General features: G+C 45.7%; 1 protein-coding gene across 1 annotated transcript in view; it reads left to right on the top strand.

The window, feature by feature from the left end:
• The first annotated feature begins 19,232 nt into the window (after positions 1-19,232).
• CTNNBL1 (catenin beta like 1) overlaps positions 19,233-22,150 on the top strand; it is a 161,039-nt gene continuing 158,121 nt past the window's right edge. Inside the window, exon 1 of the mRNA XM_077778830.1 lies at positions 19,233-19,348. Within this exon, the coding sequence (XP_077634956.1) occupies positions 19,319-19,348 (30 nt within the window). The 5' untranslated portion in view covers positions 19,233-19,318. The remainder of the gene's footprint in view (positions 19,349-22,150) is intronic.

Below are 22,150 nucleotides of genomic sequence, written 5' to 3'. Positions count from 1 at the left end.
TCCCCTTACAAAGGATTCTCTCTGTGTCTGGAATCTTTGGGATGATTGTTAGGCGGGTCGCCTCAGCTCTCCTCTGGGAAGCCTTTATTCCGTGGCTGTCATCTTCACAACTTCTCCACACGGTCTGTCTCCAGCACGGTAGCCTCGACTTGCTCACCGCAGGGCAGCAGGATGCCAAGGGGGAGCACTCCAAGAAGTCAAGCACGGAGGTGCAAGTGCTTCTATAGCCTCTCCTTGCATCACATATGCTCATATTACATCAGCCAAGGCACATCACATGGTCAAGTCCCGCATGAAATGTAGGAAGGGACCCACAAGGGCATCAATATTGGGAAGCATGGTCCATTATAGGCCACCAATGTAGCAGTCTACCACATGGGGCTTGCTTACCACCCAGAAAGGAGGGTGAAGCAGAGCCCTGAGCTACAGAGCGTATCGGGCAGGGTCCTTAAAAGAGACAGATGCATTCAAACTTTCATTTCAGGAGACTATAATAAAGAGGCTATTTTCAAAGGTGTCAACAGTGTTTAGGGAATTTGACAAAGGATGGTTCCTCTGGGATGGTAGTAGTGGGAAGCCGTTAACATCCTTAGGCCTGAAGGGCAAGAACAGGATGTGGTTACTAGAATCCAGAGAGAGGAGCTGTGGCTCTGAGAGAGAGCTGATGGACAGGAGCTGGAGACTTTGGTAGAGAGAGATGACAGGGAGGAACCCGGGAAGGAGAAATAGTCTATCTGCCCCTTCTCCCTCTTTCTGCTAGCTCCCTTTGCTTCCTATTGGCCAGAACCTACTGGAAACCAGAGGACCGGGGGCTTGCTGATGTGGTCCATGCAGGTGGGCCTCCAAGCCCCAGAGCAGAGAGGGCCAGGGAAGAGGGGAGCTCGGCAGGGTCCAAAGAAGATATCCAGCATTAAGGACCACTCCTGGGAAACCAGAAAAATGAAGTAGCACAGCACAAGCCTAAGAGGCAAGGTGGAAAGACCTTGGATGTTATCATCTGGGCTTCTGAGTCCAGCAGAGCCTGAAGCAGCTCTATTCTTGGGCTTTTTACCTATGTAAGCTAATAAATGTGTTTTTGTTTTTGTTTTCTAGTGCCTACACCAGTATAGGTTGGTTTCTGTCTAGTGCAACCACAGGGTCCCTGACTGATATACACTCATCAAGGGGCTGGCCCCTTATTTATTTACACACACACACACACACACACACACACATATATATATATTTTTTTTTTTAAGAGAGAGAGGGTGCAAGTGAGTAAAGGGCAGAGAGAGATAGGGACAGAGAGAGAGAGAAGCGGGGCTCGAGCTCACCCAATGCAGGTCTCGAACTTACAAACTGTGAGATCATGACCTGAGCCAAAGTCAGATGCTTAACTGACTGAGCCACCCAGGTGGCCAAGGAGGAGCTGGTCCCTTAATGGGATGACGACATTCCACTCTCATCACAGTCCTAAGGGGTCCACAGGGCAATTAACATTGCAAATGAACTAACTGAGAGGTTAAGAGATTTGGCCTAGGTCATCTGGCCCATTAGTGGCAGAGATGGGAGGTGACCTCGATCCAGTGTCAATATTCCAGGCACACGAAGCCACTCTCTGTCTCCTGAATATGCCAGGCTCTCTTGCTTCTGGATCTTTGCTGGGTTGAAGAGTGTTCCCTTCCCTAAAAAAGCCAAGTCCTATCTCCAATTACCTGCAAATGTGAGCTTATTTAAAAATAGGATCTTTGAAAATGTAATTAAGTTGAGGACCTTGAGATGAGATCATTCTGAATTTCGGGTGGGCTCTAAATTATAACGATGGGTGCCCTTAGAAAGGAGAAGGAGATGTGAGTCAGGGACACAGAGGGAAGGGCATATGAAGACAGAGAGCAGTGGCAGAGATTGGAGTGATGCATCCGCAAGCCAAGGAATACCAGGGCTCACCTCCCACCACCAGAAGCTAGGAAAGACACAGGAAACAGATTCTGTCTCTGAGCTCCAGAAACTACCAGCCCTGCTGATCCCTGGATTTTAGACTTCTGGCCTCCAGAACTGTGAGAAAAATATCTGTTGTTTCAGATTATGGAGCTTGTCGTAATCTTGTTATGACAGCCCTAGGAAACTAATACAGGACCTTTGCACATGCCATTTCATTGGCCTGTAAAATAATCCTCTTCCCTTCCCCAAACCTGCACTCCACTCCGCCCTTTGGGGTTTATAAGTAAATAAACCTGCATAGAAGAGAGGGGACCTTTCAAGGAATCACTCACGCTGCCTCCTCACATGTCTTTCCTCCTTGACTTAGAGGTTTCAGCTCAAATACCACCTCCTCCAGGAAGACTTCCCTCTGTCACAGTTGTGCTGGTGCTCTGTTGACATGGCTTGTTTTTCGCTCCCCTGCTGGACTGGACTCTGCTCACAGGCAAGGACGGTGCACGGTTCCTCTCTGTGGCTGTGTGGCCTAACACAGGTTTAGGCACAGCAGGGCAATTCACTAATGTTTGCTGCATGGATAGATGAGTGAATGTCCAGTTCCTGTCCAGTTTTGCTCCATATGGACCTCTGCCCCTCGGGGGGAGTAACCCTTTCTGGGAGCACGTGTGAAACAGCTCAAGATCGCCAGCGGCGGGTGGGGGCAGGACACCCACCCTCGAGTTCAGCCATACTTCAGCACAGCTGTCCAGCCCGTGATGCCAAGGTCCTGTCAGAGGCGTGACAAACAGCTTGGCTGATGGCTTATAATGTCAGAGATGATGGAAACAGGGAGGCGATGGCTGAAAGAATGGGTTGGGGACGCTTGTCATAACTTTATTTGTGGGAGGTGAGTTCCTGTCGGCCGGGTGATGGATGGCGCCGGGGCAGACACAATGCAGACGGTGCCACTGCGTCTCCCCTTTCTCTCGAAGCCAAATGACTTTGGGGATGAAAAATGACTTTCTTGGGAGAATCGGGGGAGGGGGACTCCAGGGGAAGGGGGCCATGTGGTTGGCACCTTGGAGCGACTTTGGCTTTCCTCTCTGAGAGTTGGGTTTTGCCTAGTACAGCCTGGTAGTGTCTTTTCTACCTTTCTCCCTCCCTTCCTTCCAAGATTATTGATAATTACCTCAGACACATTACCTGCCTTCATCTTTAAAACTGCCTAAAAAGGAATGTGTACTTTGATATGTGAGGAACCTGAGGCTTGAAGAGAGAAAGTATAATATCCTAAATTACCTGGAAAGGAAGTGGCAGGATTTGAACCTGGGTCGAATGACTCCAAACCCTGATCTCTCTGCATAACGATGTAATAAAGACCATGTATGTAGCATGTGCTAAAGTCTTTGGAAGCACAGTGAAGAGAGTAATTAATCTGATGGGAAAAAAGTCAGGGAAGACTTCCTGGAAGAGAAGACATTTGAGTTGATTCTTAAAGGGTGAATAAAATGTTAAATGGTAGAGAAAGAGGATATTGGGGATTAGGAGGGGGAAAGAGAGGAGTGGCATCCACTTTCGTTTCCTTGCCCCAAAGCAGTCACTGCCCTCTTCTCCCCCCTCCCCCCCCCCCCCCGACAGAACCATCCTGTTACAATGGCCATCGGCATTATTAAGCCATTTTGTGAAGTTTCCATTTGCCTTGTGAGTGATTGGATTGGAAACGGGAATGGGCACAATTCTGGCCAATGAGATACAGGGAATGTTTTCTCAAGGACTCCCGGGAAGTCTGGGAAAGGTTTCCTTGTTCTCAGAAAGGGAAAGACCCTCTTCTTTTGCAGCATGTAGTCAAGGCTGTACTTGATGCCTGGAGCTGTGGCAACCATCTTGTGCCCGGGTGGAGAAGCTGACACACTAATGCTGGCTCAGTGGGACGATGGGAGGGGCATCACTGGGCTGCTGAACTAATGGCTCCTGCAGCCATCAAACCTTGGGACTTAATCTTTAGTTGATCCACGTTTCTTGCTGTTCATCAGCTGAGTTGGTGGTTTCAAATTTTTGCAGCCTGAAGGTTCTGACTAATTCAAGAGCTAAAGAGGATACCAAGACATTGTTGCTGCCACAGCTCAGGCTTGGAGAAGAGATAAAGCTGAGGGTTAAAGGCACAGGCTTTGCAGTTAGAGTGGGCTTCAAGTCCGGGCTTGGCCACTTCCTACTTGTGTGACCTTAGGCATGTTACTTAATGTCCTCGAGATTCAATTCCTGGGGATGAGAATAATACAGTTTAGGGCTCTGATGATAAAGTCAAGTACTGCATGGAAAGGGCTGCTCAGGGGCGCCTGGGTGGCTCAGTCAGTTAAGCGTCCGACTTCGGCTCGGGTCATGATCTCACGGTTTGTGGGTTCGAGCCCCGCGTCGGGCTCTGTGCTGACAGCTGGCTCACAGCCTGTAGCCTGTTTCAGATTCTGTGTCTCCCTCTCTCTCTGACCCTCCCCTGCTCACGCTGTCTCTCTCTCTCTCAGAAATAAACATTAAAAAAAAAAATTTAAAAAAAAGAAAAGGGCTGCTCAGTACAGGGTAGGGTGCATAATAAGTACTCATTATATCACCCTCATGGCAGCCATCCTTACAATCATTATTGAATTGTTTGGCCTCCACAAAGCCTTATACTTGCTTCATACACTTGCCTGGCTCACACCCACCCTAACACTAGAGTTGGCTCATCCCTCCCTACTCACCCAAATTCAATTCCCATTGATACTGTGATTGCGTAGGCTTTGAGGTCTTAGAAGTTTATTCTTAGCTGGAGGAGGAGAAGGGAGGGGCTGGAGTCGGGTCATGGCGGTCACCACATCATGTCACGTTCTGGCAGGAGTTATCACAGGTAGGGTTGAGGTTCTGTGGCCACAGGTCAGCCCCAGATGGACTTCCATAAGGGGCTTTCCCCTTGGCCAAGGCTGCTTGGACCCTTCACATCTCAAGCAGCTAAATTAGTCTGCGTCTCAAGGTACTTGATAGCAGTAAGAAGCAGGTGTCAGTAAAGGAAAAGTATTTACCAGGCAGCTAGAGCAGCATGTCCACCCCAACCAGGGCCTTACCAACAGACCCCATGGTAGCCAGCAGTAAAGCTAAGCCCTAGGCCCACTCTCTGAGCCTCTCTGACTTGGATCAAGCCTTTGTTCTCCCCATGTATTCTGTCTGACTCTCTGTTTGGTTCCCTGCCATTGCTGTTGGTGGTGGTTTTCATTTCTGAGAGGCACACCCTTGAACTTAATTCTGAAGTCAATATTTCCAGGTGTTGAAGATGTCCATTGTTGCACTGGGCCTACTTTCAAGGTGATGTGTTTTTCTTTGTCCCCACCCCTCTGGCCAGAGGTGGGCACCTGACCAGAACTAAGCCAATCAGAAAACCCCATTGGATTTTCAAACCTAAGGGCAGAGCCAATCTCCTTCTAAGGTAGAAGCTGTGGGATTTAAATCTGGAGGCTACAGGTAGTCCTGCCTCCCACCATATGGAAGGAGCCAGAATACAATGTGAGAGGATGAGGAAAACAGAAACAAATGATGACAAGATGGTCTCTGAGCCCATGGTATCTGGTTTCCTGGGTCCTAAAGGGGACTGCTGCCCGGCCTCAGCCAGGAGCAGCCAATCTTTCTTAAGTACCAGGAACCAATACATTATCCTTGTTCCTTGACGAGTTCAAGTGGAACTTCTGTCCCAGCGACAAGAACCTTGGTTGACACTCTCCCAAGTCCCTGTGCTGCCCCAGAGCCTGGTTTGGCCTTCTTCTGCTCTTTTCCATTTCCAACCTCGGCCAGGAGTCCAAACCGGCTCCTGAGGCCCTGGCGTGGCTTCTGCCCTTCTTACCCCACTCGCCCTCCCTGGATGACCTCATTCACTTCCATGGCTCAGCCTCAACAACCTCCACATGCTTAAACCTTCCAACCTCTCGCTCCATTCTGGACCCCATCTGAGCTTCCGGCTTTTCAAACATGGTGGAGACATTTGATCATCTTAACAGTGAGTATCAGAATTCTTCCCGAAAACAACCATTTGGGTTGAGGGGACACCTTGATAAGCCTCCTAGGGAGCCCTTTAGGGGATGGAAGTGAGCAAGCACTAAGATATCAAGTGAGGTACCCAGAAGGTGGTGAGGTGAGAACCCGCTCACCCAGGGTAAAGGGGAGGAATTTGCAATTTGGGAGGAAAGAAGTGAAGAGCCCAGGGGCAGGGGTGAGGAACTGGTGGGGTGGCGGGAGGCAGGGGGAACAAACATAGTGAGGTGTGAGACTTGGATGCTATGTTAAGGAAAGGCCAGGAGAGACAGCCACCTCCCCCCCAACTCCAGAAGCATGGGGGTCGCCCAACACTTGGAAAATGGGGGATTTCTTATCAGAAGGGAAGTAGCATGCATAGTTAGCAGAGCGTGTGCAAGGCTTACACTGCCTTATCTGAAATCTGGCTCTGTCTGGCTGTGTGACCCTGGGCTAGTTACCTAACTCCTCTGAGACTTGGTTCCATCGTCCATAGAATAGAGGAGTTGTTAGGATGAATGCGGGCATGTGCTGGGCCTTGGGACAACAATATCAACAGCAAACATTGAAGTTCAGCGTATCTAAGGACTCACCCAAGGTCACAGAGCCAACCAGGATGGGGAGGCAGGCTGCAAACCCAAGAACGGCTGATCTCGGGGCATCTCAGGATCCCTCCCCAAAGGTGGCTTCATGGAGACAGGACCAAGACCGGGGCCTACAGCTCGGGGCTGGGCTTCTGGGCTGAACCCTTGCTCCTGGTAGCTAGCTCAGCTCAGCGCAGCTGAGAGTTGACATTGCTCCCCCCGCCCCCCCCTCCTCCCTGCTCTCCAGGACAGTATTTCCCTGGGGCTCCCACTACCAATTTGCAGTGCAAAGCCCCGCACAGGCAGTTCAGGGGTGGTGTGAGCTCAGCAGCTCTGGTATTGTTTTTAATTCAATATTTTGTCCCTGTGCGCCGGACTCCTTTATTGGATGAGAACACCGTTATTGGATCCTGCCCTGCAGGAGAGAAACGCAGGCTTCCCCAAACGACGGCAGCGAGGTTGTTCTAGAGTCTGACGAGTCAAGGCAGGGCGAGAAGACAGCAGAGAGTTCCAGAAAATCTGGTGGTTACAAGCTGTTCAGTGACACGCACAAAAATATTAACATATGTATTCCTGACCTTTTCCCTTGCCCTCCCTCCTAGGGAGGACAAAGCCCAGGAGGCAGCCTTCACATTGCCCTCCTCCACATTTTCCTGCACACCCGCTGCAGCGCTGGCAGGCAGGTGGGAAAGGAGAACAGGGAGAGGAAGGCAGGCAGGCAAGGTTATCGAGGAGTTGACACTGTGGATGCCTGGGCTTGGTCCCACGGCGCATTTCTGGGAGCCAGTGAGCAATGCATAGCTCAGAGTGGTCCCCCCTGAGGAGTGATGGAGCTGGCTATTTATCTACTAAGTTGATCAGGCTAAGCACTGTTCTGGAGGATGGGGAGGGGCGTTAATTCTCTGGCATCCCTGACCTGTGCCACAGGCAGACAGAGCAGATTCCAGTGGTCAGAGAAAGTCCTCGGGTAAAAAACACAGGTGCTGGCATTTGGAACAGGAAGTCTGTCCAGTGTACACTGAAATGTAAGGAAGGGCAAGGGCTTATGGGTGGGAGGCACTGACATGTCTTCCATACAGACACGTCCCTTAACTTAAAGCCCCCTGATGGCTTCCCTTTGCAGTTTGGGGTAAAGACCCAAATGCTTTCCTACGCTCTACAAGTTTTCAGTGGGCTGGCCCCTCCCCATCTCTGCTGCTTCCACACACCCCTCCCTCTCTCTGGGCTCCAGCCTTCCTGGCCTTTTCTCTGTTCCTCACATGTGCTTTCTCTCACCACAGGACCTTGTGCTGGTCCTGTCTGGTCCTTTCACATCACCTAGATGATACCTACACACCCTTTAGATCTCTGGGCAGCCCAGTACCATCTCCCAGGCTGGTCGTGTTCCCTCTGTTCTCCACTGAGATGACCAGTTTCTTTCTCCTCTGAGTCTATGTTTGTGTGATTGTGCAATTAATGTCCATCTTTCCCACCAGACTCTGGACTCCAGAGCCCAAAAAACTGCCTGGTGTATAGCAAGAACTTGATAAATATCTTGATGGAATGAATGGATGCATGAGAATTTCATGGAGCCCTTTCCTGTGCCACTCGGAATACCAGGAACAGAGATGAGTCCAAAAGAAACTAAGAGCCTAAGCTGATTCACATAGGAGGGCCATAGCTAGGGAGAGGAGAGAAGCCGACTAAGAAGTCGGCAGGAGAGAAGCCGACTAAGATTCCAGAGGGGAGGATAAGAGAGGAAGGGATTGGGCTGGTGGCGCGCACCAGGCAGTGGGCTACACGTGGATGAGGAGGATTGTTAAGACATTTCCATGCTTGCTATTCCATAATGGCCCTGGGCTATTTCACCAGGAACCTTTTAAGGTCTGGGTTTTTTTTTTTTTGTATGTATGCATTCCTCTTGTATGTCACCTTTTATGAAGACTGGCCCAAGACAGTTCACTTCCTGTGGTCCATACCTGTGTATTCCGTGTGTTCTATCAGTATCATGATTTGATAAAAAGATCACTTTTGAGTCACACTAAACTTGGGCTTGGATCCTGGCACAGCTCTTTCTAGCTGTGTGGCCTTGGGCAGATCACTTACCCTCTCTGAGCATTGATTTTTCTCACTGGTAAAGAAAGGGTCTTCTCCTGGCCTTGTGTGGTTGTGGGAGGCTCAGGGACCAAACAGAAGCCCAGTGCCCGATACATGGTTTGGACGTTTGATAAATAATGCTATTATGGCCCAAACATAGCACATGGCTTCCTATACTTCATATAACAGTAACTGAGCCCCTACTCTGTGCTGGGCATATTCATTCTTCTCAAGGCTTAAAAAAATTTTTTTTTTGATGTTTACTTATTTTTGAGAGACAGACAGAGTGAGAGCAGGGGAGGGGCAGAGAGAGAGGGAGACACAGAATCTGAAGCAGGCTCCAGGCTCTGAGCTGTCAGCACAGGGCTCGGCACGGGACTTGAGCTCACGAACCTCAAGATCATGGCCTGAGCCGAAGTCAGACACTTAACCGACCGAGCCACCTAGATGCCCCCATTCTTCTCAAGTCCTTAACAACACTGTGAGGCAAGTGTTTGAGGACGACATTTAAGAGTTCATTGCATCTTACTCCTCCTTTTTCTTGAGCTCATGGAGAGACCATATTCCCTAATCTTCTTGTACTTTGTAGTGTCCCTGTGACTCCTTTCTGGACAGTGAATGAGGGCAGAGTGAAACACGCCATTTCCAGGTAGACCCCTACATACATGTCTCATGAGCCTCCACATTCTCATTTTTTTGCCCACTGACTGGAGGCTAAGTTCTTCAAGGCCCTAGGGACTGGCCAAGCCACAGAGTGGAAAGCAACTAGATGCCTGAGTTGATGTGTAGAAGGCCATGTGCCAAACATCCACTTCGGGCTATTTAATGCACAAGAAATAAACAGCCATTTTGTTGTTTATTATAGAAATTAGGTTGCTTCGATTATGCCACTATTTTTACCCGCATTTTGAAGATGATGGAAGAGGCTCAGGAAGGTGAAATGACTTGCCCTGGGTTGTACTGCTAGACGTTGCAAGGCTGGGATTTCGAGTCTGAATGTACTTAAAATGTGACTGATGGCTGCTTTCCTCTTAGTAGGCTTTCAATAAATATTTGTCGAATGAATGCAATTAATAGTCTTAACTCCCTAGCCTAAATGTTAAGAACCTAGGGGAAAAGTAGCACGAAGGTAAATGGGAGGAAGACAAAAAAAAAAAAGAAAAGAAAAGAAAGAAAAGAAAAGAAAGAGAGAAAGAAGGAAAGAAAGAAAGAGAAAGAAAGAAAGAAAGAAAGAAAGAAAGAAAGAAAGAAAGAAAGAAAGAAAGAAAGTCAAGATGTGTGGATCTCCTCCCTACAATGTAAGTTTTTGGAAAGGCATATACTTTATTATACTCATTTTTAAATGTTTTCCAGCACCTGGCAAAGTGTTTGGTACTTTGTGGGCGCTCAGACACGCCTGCTCAACTGAATTCTCACGGACAGCATAACCTAGTTTTTCCCTCAACTTTTCCAGATGGTGGAGAAATACCTTGCAATTATTGCCGTTCTTGCAAAATGCCATGAAATAGTGACAGGTTAATTTTAAAAGCTGTACATTTTATATAATTTTGTGCTAAAATCACGTACCATTTTGTACTAGGTTCTGCCATAAAAAGTGGAAGCAGGTACTTAAGTTGGGGGAAACGCACTGGGGAATAATTGCAAATAAAGGCAATTCTTCCCATTAACTCTTTGCTCCATGAATTGGCCTACAACTGCCAGCCGTCCGCGGCTGAATGTTAGCATAGGTGGGTCCGGTGCATAGATGTGTCCTCTGGGAGCATGACTTGAAAACCACTAGCTGAGTAGGATGGAGTAGCAGGGACCAATTTATTGATGGACACATTTTCTGTTTTCATGTTTGCCACTTACCCGCTTAAAACCAGCTAGTGGCCTCCCCAGAGCAAGCCAACCGGACTCTGTAAGCATTTTTGTATTTGCTTCCTTTCTATCTGTTTAATGCTCTTCTCTGTGTTTTTCTTTTTCTTACACCTTCTTTTAATTTATGCTACCTTGCTGTGTTTTATGTATCTTTGTAAGCCACCTTAAATCTTTTCTGGAAGAAGATGGTGGTATAAATTAAAACATATAACCTAAATATAAAATGTAACAAGCTCTATAAAAACCTATTTCTAAAATACCAACCATGGTTGTTTATCATGGAGAGAAATAAAATGATTAGAGGTATGTTGGGAGGGGGCGGTGTGTATCCAAAGGGGGCAGACTTATGTAATTATATGAAGCCTAAGGTGTGGCATTGTAAATAACTTTAATTAATAGCGTGAAGACTGAAAAATTAGTTTTATTTTACTACTTTTATAGATATTTATGTACTTTATATACTTATTATTTACTTCTGTAATTGTTCTTCAGTATCCTTCAATATCTAGTATCCTTCAGTATCCTCAATGTCTCAGGATAGACATTGAGAAAATACAAATAAAGAGAAAGAAGAAAATGAAAGCCACTGAGAGCCCACTACTCAGAGATCATCACCACCTTTGCATTTTCTTCATGTAAGATTCAGAGAGGGGTCCCGGCAGATCTAATAGGGCTTACAGTCTGATGGACTAATGACCCTCAGCTGGGTGATGGGGGTGAGGAAGGGAAGGAAGAGGTGGAAGAGGAAGAGGAGGCAAGGGACGAGGAAGAGGAGAGAGAAGAAGAGGAGGGAGAGAAGAGGGGAGCAATGGAACAGAAAGAATCTCCTGTGTGGGCATTGCCGAGGGTAGTCATGGAGTTGGGATGCCAAGGCAGTGTCTGCTGCCTAGTCTGACTCAGGGATGAAGTCTGACCCTTATTGGGAGAGATGCTACACACAGCGGCGAGCTGGGGGCCCAGACAAGGGTCACCCAGCACTGAAGAGAGATGCCTAGAACCCATAGCTCTGTAGGACACTGACTCTGCGGCTGCGAGGACCCAATCAGGAGGCCGTGGCACCTCCAAGGTCCTGCAGCTTCTGGAGTGCTCTGGGTGGTGGGGGAGGCTTTCCTTCCAGCGACTTCAGGGCAGCAGGTGCCAACGAAGAGGCTGGAGCAGAGGTTCCCTTGAGAAGATCATCCAGGAGGACTCAAAGGCATATGCACAGCCAGGAAGAGCTCAGCCATTTATGAGAGCTGGGCTGAGGGTCTTACACTGGTGCACGTGTAAGCTCGGAGTCAGTGATACTACTTCATGTCCAAGGGACATCATTTATATGCTCAGGATGTCAACATTGGGGAACGTTAGGCCTTTTAAATATACTAAATATATATTTAAATATATATATAAATATTAATATATTAAATATACATATATATGGATATGTACATATTTTTTCTAAGCAAAAATTTGAGATTTCACTCTGAGTCGAGGATTTTCTGAAACTTCTGAGATTGACATGGATCAGTTTTTCTTAATACTTGTTCTCATAGCATTATTCCCACAGGATACTAATAGGTGTTATGTGAAAAATGGCTTCTGTGTTCAAATGGTCTTGGAAAACATTGGGTGGAACCAGGTTATACAGGTTTTCCGCTGCGAGACTTCTCAGAGCTTTCAATTTATTATGGTGCATGGTGATCCTCTATGGGAAGGTGTAAATTTAGCAGCTGCCCCTCTAGCCGATCTGGGATGCAGGGCCATTCTCTGTCTTCATTGATATCTGCTGGCAATGGTTCATGGAGTCTAATGGATACTAATCAAATGCTCAGTTTATCAATAGGTCACGGTGGCTGCCAGTGATGGCAATGTCACTCTTCGGTACCAAAGCTGCTCTGACTTTGTATATCTATTGCTACCTAACAAAGTACCTAACAACTGCGGAGGTTGAAATGCCAAAGCATTTATTATCTCACTGTTTCTATGGGTTAGGAAGTTAGGAGCAGCCTAGATAGGTGACTCTGGCCTGCTGTGTCTCATGAGAGGGCAGTGAAGGTGTCATCTGGGGTTACAGTCATCTGAAAGCTTTTCTGGAATTGGAGACCTCACTTCCAAGATAGACCCAATGAATCTTGCTTCCTGGCATTCATGTCCTGTGTAGTCCCTTTCCGCAATGAAAAGTGGCCTGTGCAGCCTATAGAATTTTGTAGAAATGATGGACTGTGGCTTATGAGACTAGGTTACAAAAGACACTCTGATATCCCTCAGGTCTTAGTCTTTCTCCGATCAATTGCTCTCGGGGAAGCCAGCCACCATGTTACGAGTGCAGCCAGAGAGAAGGTCCATGTGGCAAGGCAGTGAGGTCTCAGGCCAAGAACCGGCACCAACTTTTGTGGAAGCTATCTTGAAAGTGACTGGCATTTTGACTACAATCTCAGGAAGAGATCTTTATCCAGAAATACCCTGCTAAGCTGCTTCCAAATACCGATCCACAGAAACTGTGAAATGATAAATGTTCATTGTCATTTTAAGCCACTATGTTTTGGGATAACTTGTTACACTGCAACTGATAACTAATACATGTCCTTAGTGCTAGATATGGGTAATAAACAGCTGCTTCAGCTCACTGGTTAAGGAGATTGCTTATTTCCCAAGCCGGAAGTGGTCTTAACCAATATCCTATCACTGACCCCAAATAGTGATTGCATAAATAGTTCTCTCCATCTCTTTTTATGAAAACATCTCTGGAAGGTCTGACTCATGAGGATCACTGGTATGGGGCCCTGATGAGGGGAGCCTCTAAGAATTAGGGGTTTATGAAACTCATCACGTTCTTAACTGTGAGTGCTGGTTTTCATAGTTTTTCCAAGTGTACATATTTGGCTGCAGAATACTTTCTTTGTACAGTGGACATAGTTGGTCTCTACCTTTCTTCCTTCTCCCTTATTCCTAAGAGAAAGCCTCAGAAAAAGATGACCTCTCTTATTCTTCTTGATGTTTTTGTGCCTAAGACTACTGATGTTTTCCTGTTGGCAGGAGAATAATAAAATGAGCTCCAATGTATCCATCACCCACACAGCTTCTATAATTATCAGCTCACCAAGAGCCCTCTCACCTCTACTTCCACCCACACTGGCCCCCGCCTTGGATTATTCTGAAGCAAATTCTAGTTAATCATATTATTTCACATATAGATTTTAGCCTGGATCTTTAAAAGATTAGTACTCTTTCAACAACATAATCCAATTTTATCATCACACCTCAAAAAACCCTAAAACAATTCCTTTTCATTGCATATCCATGACTATTGGGTTCTTCCTTGGCTTACAGTATATCGAAGAATATAAATTCTTGTGTCTAACTGAGACCAAGATCTGCTGGAAGAGACAATTACTTTTTAGCTTTCAACAATCATCTGTGCCTGGATCATAAGTGCCAGTACCATTTGAAAGGTTAACTGAGCCCAAATCCCTACTGTGAAATGCATAGGCAGACAGGCTTGGTGTGGAGTATTGCCAGTTACTAACTCTATGATTGTGGGCAAGTAACTAAACTCTCTACATTTCAGTTTTCACAACTATTTAAAAATGTTAGAGTGGAGAGGATCCAGGGACCTGGATTTGGGGAATGAGAGGCAGAGAGAACAGGGACTCCTCCTGAACCTTAGCAATTGCATTCAGCTCCCCAGAAAACACATCCCCCTCCCCACTGCCTCCCCACTAACTCTTCCCTACTCATTCAGTCCCTAAATAGAGGAGTCAGGCACTGTAATGTGTTTCCAATCAGCCCACAATTGCAGGGTAGGAGCCCAGTATTGGTGATAAATATACTTTATGAGTGTTTTTTGAGGATATTTTCCTAAAGGCTGTTCCAATAAATACTTTACTGAGGCAATGAAAGATGGAGGAAGCTCTTCTGATTGCTTCTTGGAATACCTAAAGCTTGAAGTGTAAGGAAGCTAGGCAGCCCACAGCTATTTAAAAACTTCTGGAAGGGATCATTCTCCCAAGTTAAATTTTTAAAAAGGATCACAGCTCAGCAGTTGGTCTCTTGGGTGGTGCCTTTCTCCCATCTCTCTCTGTGGATGCCACTCTGAATCACCATCGTCATCATCACCACATGCTTTTGGACTGCTTGGTGGGTAGCCCATAGCCCCACCCCTTTAGTTTTTTTTTTAAGGTATAATTGATATAACATTATATTAGTTTCTAATATACTATGCAATGATTTTATATTTGTATATATTGCAAAATGATCACCACGTTAAGTACATCTGTCATCATACATAGTTACAAAAGTTTTTTTCTTGTAATGAAAACTTTCAAGATCCACTCTCCTAGTTATTTGCAAATATGCAGTGCAGTATTAACTACAGTCACTGTGCTATGCATTACATCCCCATGACCTTCATTTTATAACCAGAAATTACAAACCTGGAAGAGGTCACCCTTTACCCATTTCTCTGACCTCCCTGCCCCCCACTTCAGGCAACCACCAATCTGTTCTCTATATCCATGAGCCTATTTTGTTTTTTTGTTTTTTAGATTCCACATATAAATGAGATCATATTTATCTTTTTCTGTTTGACTTATTTCACATAGCTCTTCTGAACTTCCATTTTACATCTTTAAAATTGGGATACAATAGCATTAGGATTGGGGGTAGGGATTTGAAGGTATTTGTTAGTATTATTGCTGGGAATGAGTCAATCAGTCTGTGGATGGATTGGCTCATCTATTAAACCAACCACTAGTTAGTGAGTGCCAATTAAATGCTAGGTATTGTGTTAGGTTCTGAGTTTATTGTGGTGAACAATACAGTAATCTCTAGCTTCCTGGAGCTTAGAATATGGAAGGGAAAACAGACTCCAAATGAAAGAAAAGCAAATAAATTTAGAAACACCAATCACAAGTGTTCTTAAGATAGTGGTGGGGAGGAGCGCCTGGGTGGCTTAGTCCGTTAANTAAAAAAAAAAAGGTAGTGGTAGGGAATGCCAATGGAGACTGAACGACTGTCTCAGATCTTGTAAGTCAGAGGAAACCCCTCTGATGCAGTGACATTAAGCTGATACCTGAAGAGTGAGTCTCCCAAGCTTCATCCGCTGGAGATTCCCAAGAAATTATTAACGGACCCTCACATCAAGATAAAAGATGCCCAGTTACGTTTGAATTTCAGAGAAGCAACGAAAAATTTTTAGTATGTTGCTAAATATTGCATGGAACACATTCATACTAAAAATTTCATTGTTTAACTGATACGCAAATTTAACTGAGTGTCTTTTTTTTTATGCACTAAATTTGGCAGTTTTATCCAAGATCTTCCCCAGCCACCCTCTCCTGACTTACTTCCCATTTTTTCCCTCCGTACATCTTATGCTTTGTCTACAAGGCATGTTCCAACATCTATGTCTTTGCTCATGCTGCCTGGGTCATCAGTCTCCCACCACATCTTGGTTAATCCTTCTCATCCTTTAAACCCCAGTCCAAAAGGCACCTTCTCTGGGAAACCCATTGCAGGGTGCTCAGCAAATCTGGTTCTAAAAGGGTTTTGCCTTATGATTCTAGGTTTCAAAGCCTGGTCTCTAAAAACACACAGACAAGATGGGATGTCTGCAAAAGAAAGGGTATAGGAATGATCTCATTTCTCCTGCCTCTCTGCCCCTCTAATTCCCACTGAACTCCATATAACATTAACAGCAAACATTGATGGAGCACTTTTCTGTGCCAGGCACCTGCTAAGTGTTTTGCATGCAGCATTTTATGTAAATTCCCCATAATCTTACAAGGTAAATTCGATTGAATTTCCACTTTGCAGGCAAGGGGATCAGGCACATAGAGGTGAAGTTGGCTGGCTGATTATGTTTCCACAGCTGTGAAATGAGGATCGTAATGCTATATTCTCATTAGGTTTTCTCCTACTAGCATGTGGGTTTCAAGAGGGCAGGAAGTTTTTTTTTTCACACAAACTTCTAAATCCTCAGAACCTAGAATTGTGTCAGGCATCGAGTAGGCACTCAGCAAATACTTGGAGAATGAACGAGTGAGTCACTATATAGAGGAAGAGACCACAAATTAGAGAGAGAAAGTAACTTGTGGGCAGAATACACAGGTAGATGTGGTGGAACTTTGAGGAGAACCCAGTGGTGAGTTGGTAAATGTGTAACGACAGACTCTCTGAAACATCAGTAACCCTGTAGCATTTGTCTGTAGCATTTGTTGATTTCCATGGTGTAAATACTCCCACTGTGACCAGCCTCAAGCAACCAACCTGATGTCAATCAACTTGAAAATTTCCTGAAAATTTAACCACAGCCTCTTGCTGACCTGTTTATACAAGCTAGCTCCCACATACCAAGTACTGGGACATAATTCTAAAGTGTACACAGTTCCAAAGGGTGCCTTCCACCATTACTCAGCTTCCCTCCTTGAATAAGGTCCAGTCCATACCACTAAGTGAGGGGAGGTGGGGAGAGACACCAAAATAATTTGATTCAAGGCAGACTGCAAATGTGATTCTTTAAAAAACACAAACCCAATCACAAAGCTTTCCTGCTTAAAGCTTTTCAATGTTTTCCTAATGCTCTTAGCATAAAGCTCAGTCTCCTTACCTTGGCCTGTGAAACCTCCTCCTGTGTCAGGCACTGTACCAGGCTTTTTGTACAAGGATATAATGGTGAACACAACAGACACAATTCCTGCTCTCATGGAGCAGTAAATAAAGCCTGCCAATAAGCAAGCAATCAGCCATTAAGTAGAAATATTACAGATGGAGAAATATGTGTCATACAGGAGGTGATAGGAAAGAGAATAATGAGGAGTGAGAAGGGACTGCCTCCTTGGACTGGAGGTGAGTGGAGGAAGGCTACTCTAAGAAAGTGCCCTTTGAGACCTGAAGGATAAGAACAAGTTGGATTGAGGTATGGGGCTGGTGGCCAGGCAGCAGGAGAGAGGATTTGGCACTTGCATGAAAATAACTTCTGTATAATTGGAGACAAGCGGAGGTGGGGCAGGGAGGCTGGTTACGAATATTGCTGTGGTCTGAATGTTTGTATCCCACCCACACCCATAAATTGAAGTTCCAACCTTCGAGGTGATGGTATTAAGAAGTGAGTCTTTCAGGAGGTGATTAGATCACAAGGGTGGAGCCCTCATGCATGGAGTTAGTGTTTTTGTAGAAAAGGTGGGAGAAGCCTCCCTTACCCCTTTCCTCCACGTGAGGACGTAATGAAAGCACCGTCTATGAACCACAATGCAGCCTCACCAGACAACGAATCTGTTGGTTTATTGATCTTGGATTTCCCAGCCTCAGAACTGTGAAGAAATAAATTTCTGTTGTTTGTAAGCCACCCAGTGTAAGCTGTTTTTCTCACAGCAGCCTGAACGGAGTAAGGCAAATATCATGGATGTGAAGGTCAGTGGCTAAATGGCTAAGAAGACTAAGAGGAAGGTTTAACATCCTTTTAAGATAGAGCCTTATTGAAATCCCAGGAGCTCAGATGCACTCTTTGTTTTTTGCTTTTTTGTTTTTTAATTTTTTTAATGTTTTATCTATTTCTAGGAGAGAGAGAGAGAGACAGTGTGAGCAGGGGAGGGTGAGAGAGAGAGGGAGTCACAGACTGAAACAGGCTCCAGGCTCTGAGCTGGCAGTCAGCACAGAGCCCGACGCGGGGCTCGAACCACGAACCGCGAGATCATGACCTAAGCGAAAGTCGGACGCTTAACCGACTAAGCCACCCAAGCACCCCTCAGATGCACTCTTTGAATGATTCTCTTCCAATCATGGCCATCTTCCTCCTACAGAAAACCTTTCTACATCTCTCAGGTAGAAACAAGATCATCCAGTTCCCACCAGGCCTTGCATAGATGAAAAAGCAGAAGCCCGGAGAGATGTGATCATTAACAGTTTCTCAGTCAGTAATAGTTGTAGGCATTGGGCACTACACTTTGAGCCAGCACTGTCCAAAAAAATACAAAAGGGGTCACAAAGAGAACCGCATAGGTAATTTACATTTTTCTACTAACCATGGTTAAGAAGTGGTGAATTGGGGCACCTGGGTGGCTCAGTCGGTTAAGTGTCCGACTTTGGCTCAGGTCTTGATCTCACGGTTCGTGGGTTCGAGGCCCGCATGGGGGATATGTGCTGACACGTGGGTTATGTGCTAACAGCTCAGGACTGGAGCCTGCTTCCGATTCTGTGTCTCCCTCTCTCTCTGCCTCTCTACCGTATACATTCTCTCTCGCTCGCTCAAGAATACATAAACATTAAAAAAAATTAAAAAAAGAAGTGGTGAATTAATTTTATATTTTGTTTGACTCAATATATTCAAAATACAATTTCAACATGTAATCAACATGTCATAGAAATCCAGTGTGTATCTTACTTACATTTATGGCACATTTCAATTCAGACTAGCCGTACTTCAAGCTCTCGGCAGCCACATGTGGTTAGTGGGTATAGAATTGGATAGTGCATTTCTATGCCTCAGTTTCCTTATCTGTGAAACAAGGATAAAATTGGCTAGGTCACTGGAAGGAGAGCACCTGTGAAACACGCAGCATTCCGCCCTGCACATAGGGGGCGCCCAATAAATCTTGGTTCCTTCCGGTCTTTTCTCTCACCGCCCCGCCCCCTTCAAGTCTCCGCCCCCTTTCCCCGTCCCCTCCAGGCTCCGGGCGGAAGCAGTACCGTCGCAAATGCAGCGCGCTTTACGGTGGCGTTGCCTTTTACCGCAGTGTGGCCGGCTTGCGTGTCACTAGCACTTTTAGCTCATTGGCTCTGCGGCCCGCTCTCTGCGCTTTACGGCAGTGTGGCCGGAGCCTCTGCGGCGGGGGCCGCGGTTTGGGCGTGAGTGGAGGGAACCCCAGTAGCAGGTGTTGGCTGGGCCTGAAACCATGGACGTGGGTGAACTTCTGAGCTACCAGGTATGTAGGACGAGGAGGGCCCGCGGCCCGTCCCCTCACCCGACAGGGTTTCCGTGGTCAAGGGACCAGAGCCCCTGCATCTCACTTCCTCTCACCTCTGTCCCCGGCCCGGGTCCCCTCACTTCTCATGCCTCCGGCTCCTCTTTTTCACTTCACTCCCCCGAGACTTTCCTGGGCCCTTTCAGTTCATCCCTTCTTAGAGCCCAGCCCCTTTCTTCTCAACTCCAGTCTGGGCCTCTTCTCACCCACCCCTGCGCCGTGGCCTGGCTCCCTTCGACTCTTCTGAAGGCCCCGGACCATTTAACAACCATCTTCCTTCAACTCTCTCTTGTCCCCCAGTCATTGAGGTGGTGGTGGTGGTGGTGGTGGGAGGGCCCCGGTCTTTCCTGCATCCGGCTTCTCCACTGACCAGCCATGTGGCTTTTGGACAAGTCATTTTGCCGTCTTTGAGCCTTAATTTTTGTATATATAAAACGGAGACGGTAGTAACTACCTGGTAGGGTTGTTTGAGGACTGCATTAACTATTGGATGTGAAAGCTGATTTTAAAGTGTAAAAGCTGTACCCATGTTAACTGCCGTTGTTGGGAGGTGTTTGGGATTCTAGCATGGGATGGGACCCTAGGAATCTTCCTGTTTTCCCTGCTCAGGCGATTTGGTGGGAGACAGTGGCCCAGAGGGCAGAAAGGACTTTTCCAGAGTCATTCAACAAGTAAGAGCTGGGATTAGAGCTGAGGTCTCCTGGCTCCCAGTTCAAAGGTTTCCCCCCGCCCCCTTTGACTTCCTAAAGAGGCCTCTTGTAGTTGTCCATGTGGCTATTAAACACTTGAAACGGAGCTAGTATGAATTGGAAAGCACGCTAAGTGTAAAGTCACACTGAATTTTGAAGATTCATATGAGAAATAACATTTTAAAACTGATTCTGTGATCTTATTGATCAAACCAATTACCTTAATTATGGATTATGTTGATTAATCACATTATGGGTAATAGGCAAATTAAAATTATATTTAAAACAAAATGTTACCTGTTTCTGTTTATTTTTTAATGTAGCTACTAGCCTTTTAGTGTGCTTATTAAAATTACATATATAATTGACCTTTATTTCCACTGGGCAGCTCTGTAGTAGAGAATAGGTGATTAAGAGCCATGAGTCTGGAGCTGCATGCATGTTCCTTGGAATCTCTGTTTTGCTATTAACCAGTCGCTGTCACCTTGAACAAAATACTTAATCTCTCTGTGCCTTGGTTTCCTTATTTGTAAATGGGGCAAAGATGGTACCTACCGCATAAGCCTGTTGTGCAGTGCTTAGGCCAATGCTTGTCAAAGTGTGAAGGTTCAGTAAGTGTTAGCAATTACATTCATGCCACTCCCTCAGCCAATATACAAAGCCTGGACCTTGAAGACTCTAGACATCGTAGAAAAGAACTCATAAGCAATGGGAGATAAATAGCCAAGAGATATGTCTTTTTAAGACAGTTACTGAACAAGAAAGAAGAAAGGAAATGAGTGGTGGTATGTAGTTGTAGAATGGCTAGTCCATTGACTCAGGATATTGAAGCTAGGAGAGGTTCATTCATTTGCCCAAAAGCATTTATTGAACACCTTCTGTATAAAGCACCTAATCCTCAGACTGTACAACCTTGAACGCAACAGACAAAGTTCTTGCTTTTGTGGAGCCTGTAGTCTGGTGGGGAAGTAGCAAGATAATGTGTAGACAGATAGGTGCTTTGAAGGGTAAGCAGGGTATATGGTAGAACAGTTTGTTATGGTAGCTACTGGGCGCCCTTGACTACGCAACACTTGAAATGTGTCTACTTGTTATTGAGATCTGCTATATGTGTAAAGTACACATTGGATTTCCAAGATTTAGTATGAAAACATAGTAATTTTTATATTGATTCCATGTTGAAATAATGCTTTAGATATAGAGTCTTAAAGAAAATATGTTATTAAATGTTACCTTTTTGAAAACTCTCTAAATGTGATTACTAGAACATTTAGAGTTATATATGTGGCTCATTTGTGGCTTTCAGTATATTTTTATTAGGCAGTGCTGCTAACTGCTGAAGAAAATAGCCCCTGGCCGTAGGAGACGGGACCTATGTGGTCTCTGAGGAATGGATATTAAAAGGGCGAAAGGTTGAGAAGGAGCCAATCATGTAAAAGGGTAGAATGATGGAGGCAGAAGGAAGAGCAGCTATGGGGACTGTGAGGTAGAAGCTGGTGTAGCCTGTTAGAAGACCAGGAAGAGGATTGATGTAGCTGGAACACGATGAGGGAGGAGAATGGTAGATGATGGGATACGAGATGTAGGCAGACGACAGACTATGTAGGCCTTCCTGGAGGCCGTGATAAGGAATTCGAGTTTTATTTGGAGAGATGTTACAGATAACCTAATGCAGCCCATTTGTTTAAGAGAGAAAGGGAGCCCCATTCTGGTAAAGCACTTCCCTGAGGTTGTGGGCTAGGGGAGAGGCATCTTGAAACCAGAATCCTGATCTTATTTTCAACCCTGTTCATTCCCCACAGGCACTGTTCATGCATGCACTTTCCCTTCTCTAAGATTGCTCTACACTCTTCTTGTTTCTAAAAGATGGTACAGTCTGGAATCTAGTCCATAATCAATCAAACGCACCCATCCTCTTGTGGAAATGTGTGAGGATCATTTGAATTAATGGATGCAAAAGCTCTTTGCAAACAGTAACGTTTTATAGATATGAAAGATGCATTATTTACCTGCATGATCTCTCAAAGTCTTTATAACAACCCTGTGAAGAAGGTACTGTTTTTAACCCTTGCTG

The sequence above is a fragment of the Crocuta crocuta genome, unplaced genomic scaffold, assembly GCF_008692635.1.
Source record: "Crocuta crocuta isolate KB4526 unplaced genomic scaffold, BGI_CrCroc_1.0 scaffold248, whole genome shotgun sequence".
NCBI classification, from domain to species: domain Eukaryota; kingdom Metazoa; phylum Chordata; class Mammalia; order Carnivora; family Hyaenidae; genus Crocuta; species Crocuta crocuta.
The sequence above is the reverse complement of the archived record's forward strand: the minus strand, read 5'-3'. Positions and strand labels throughout refer to the sequence as shown.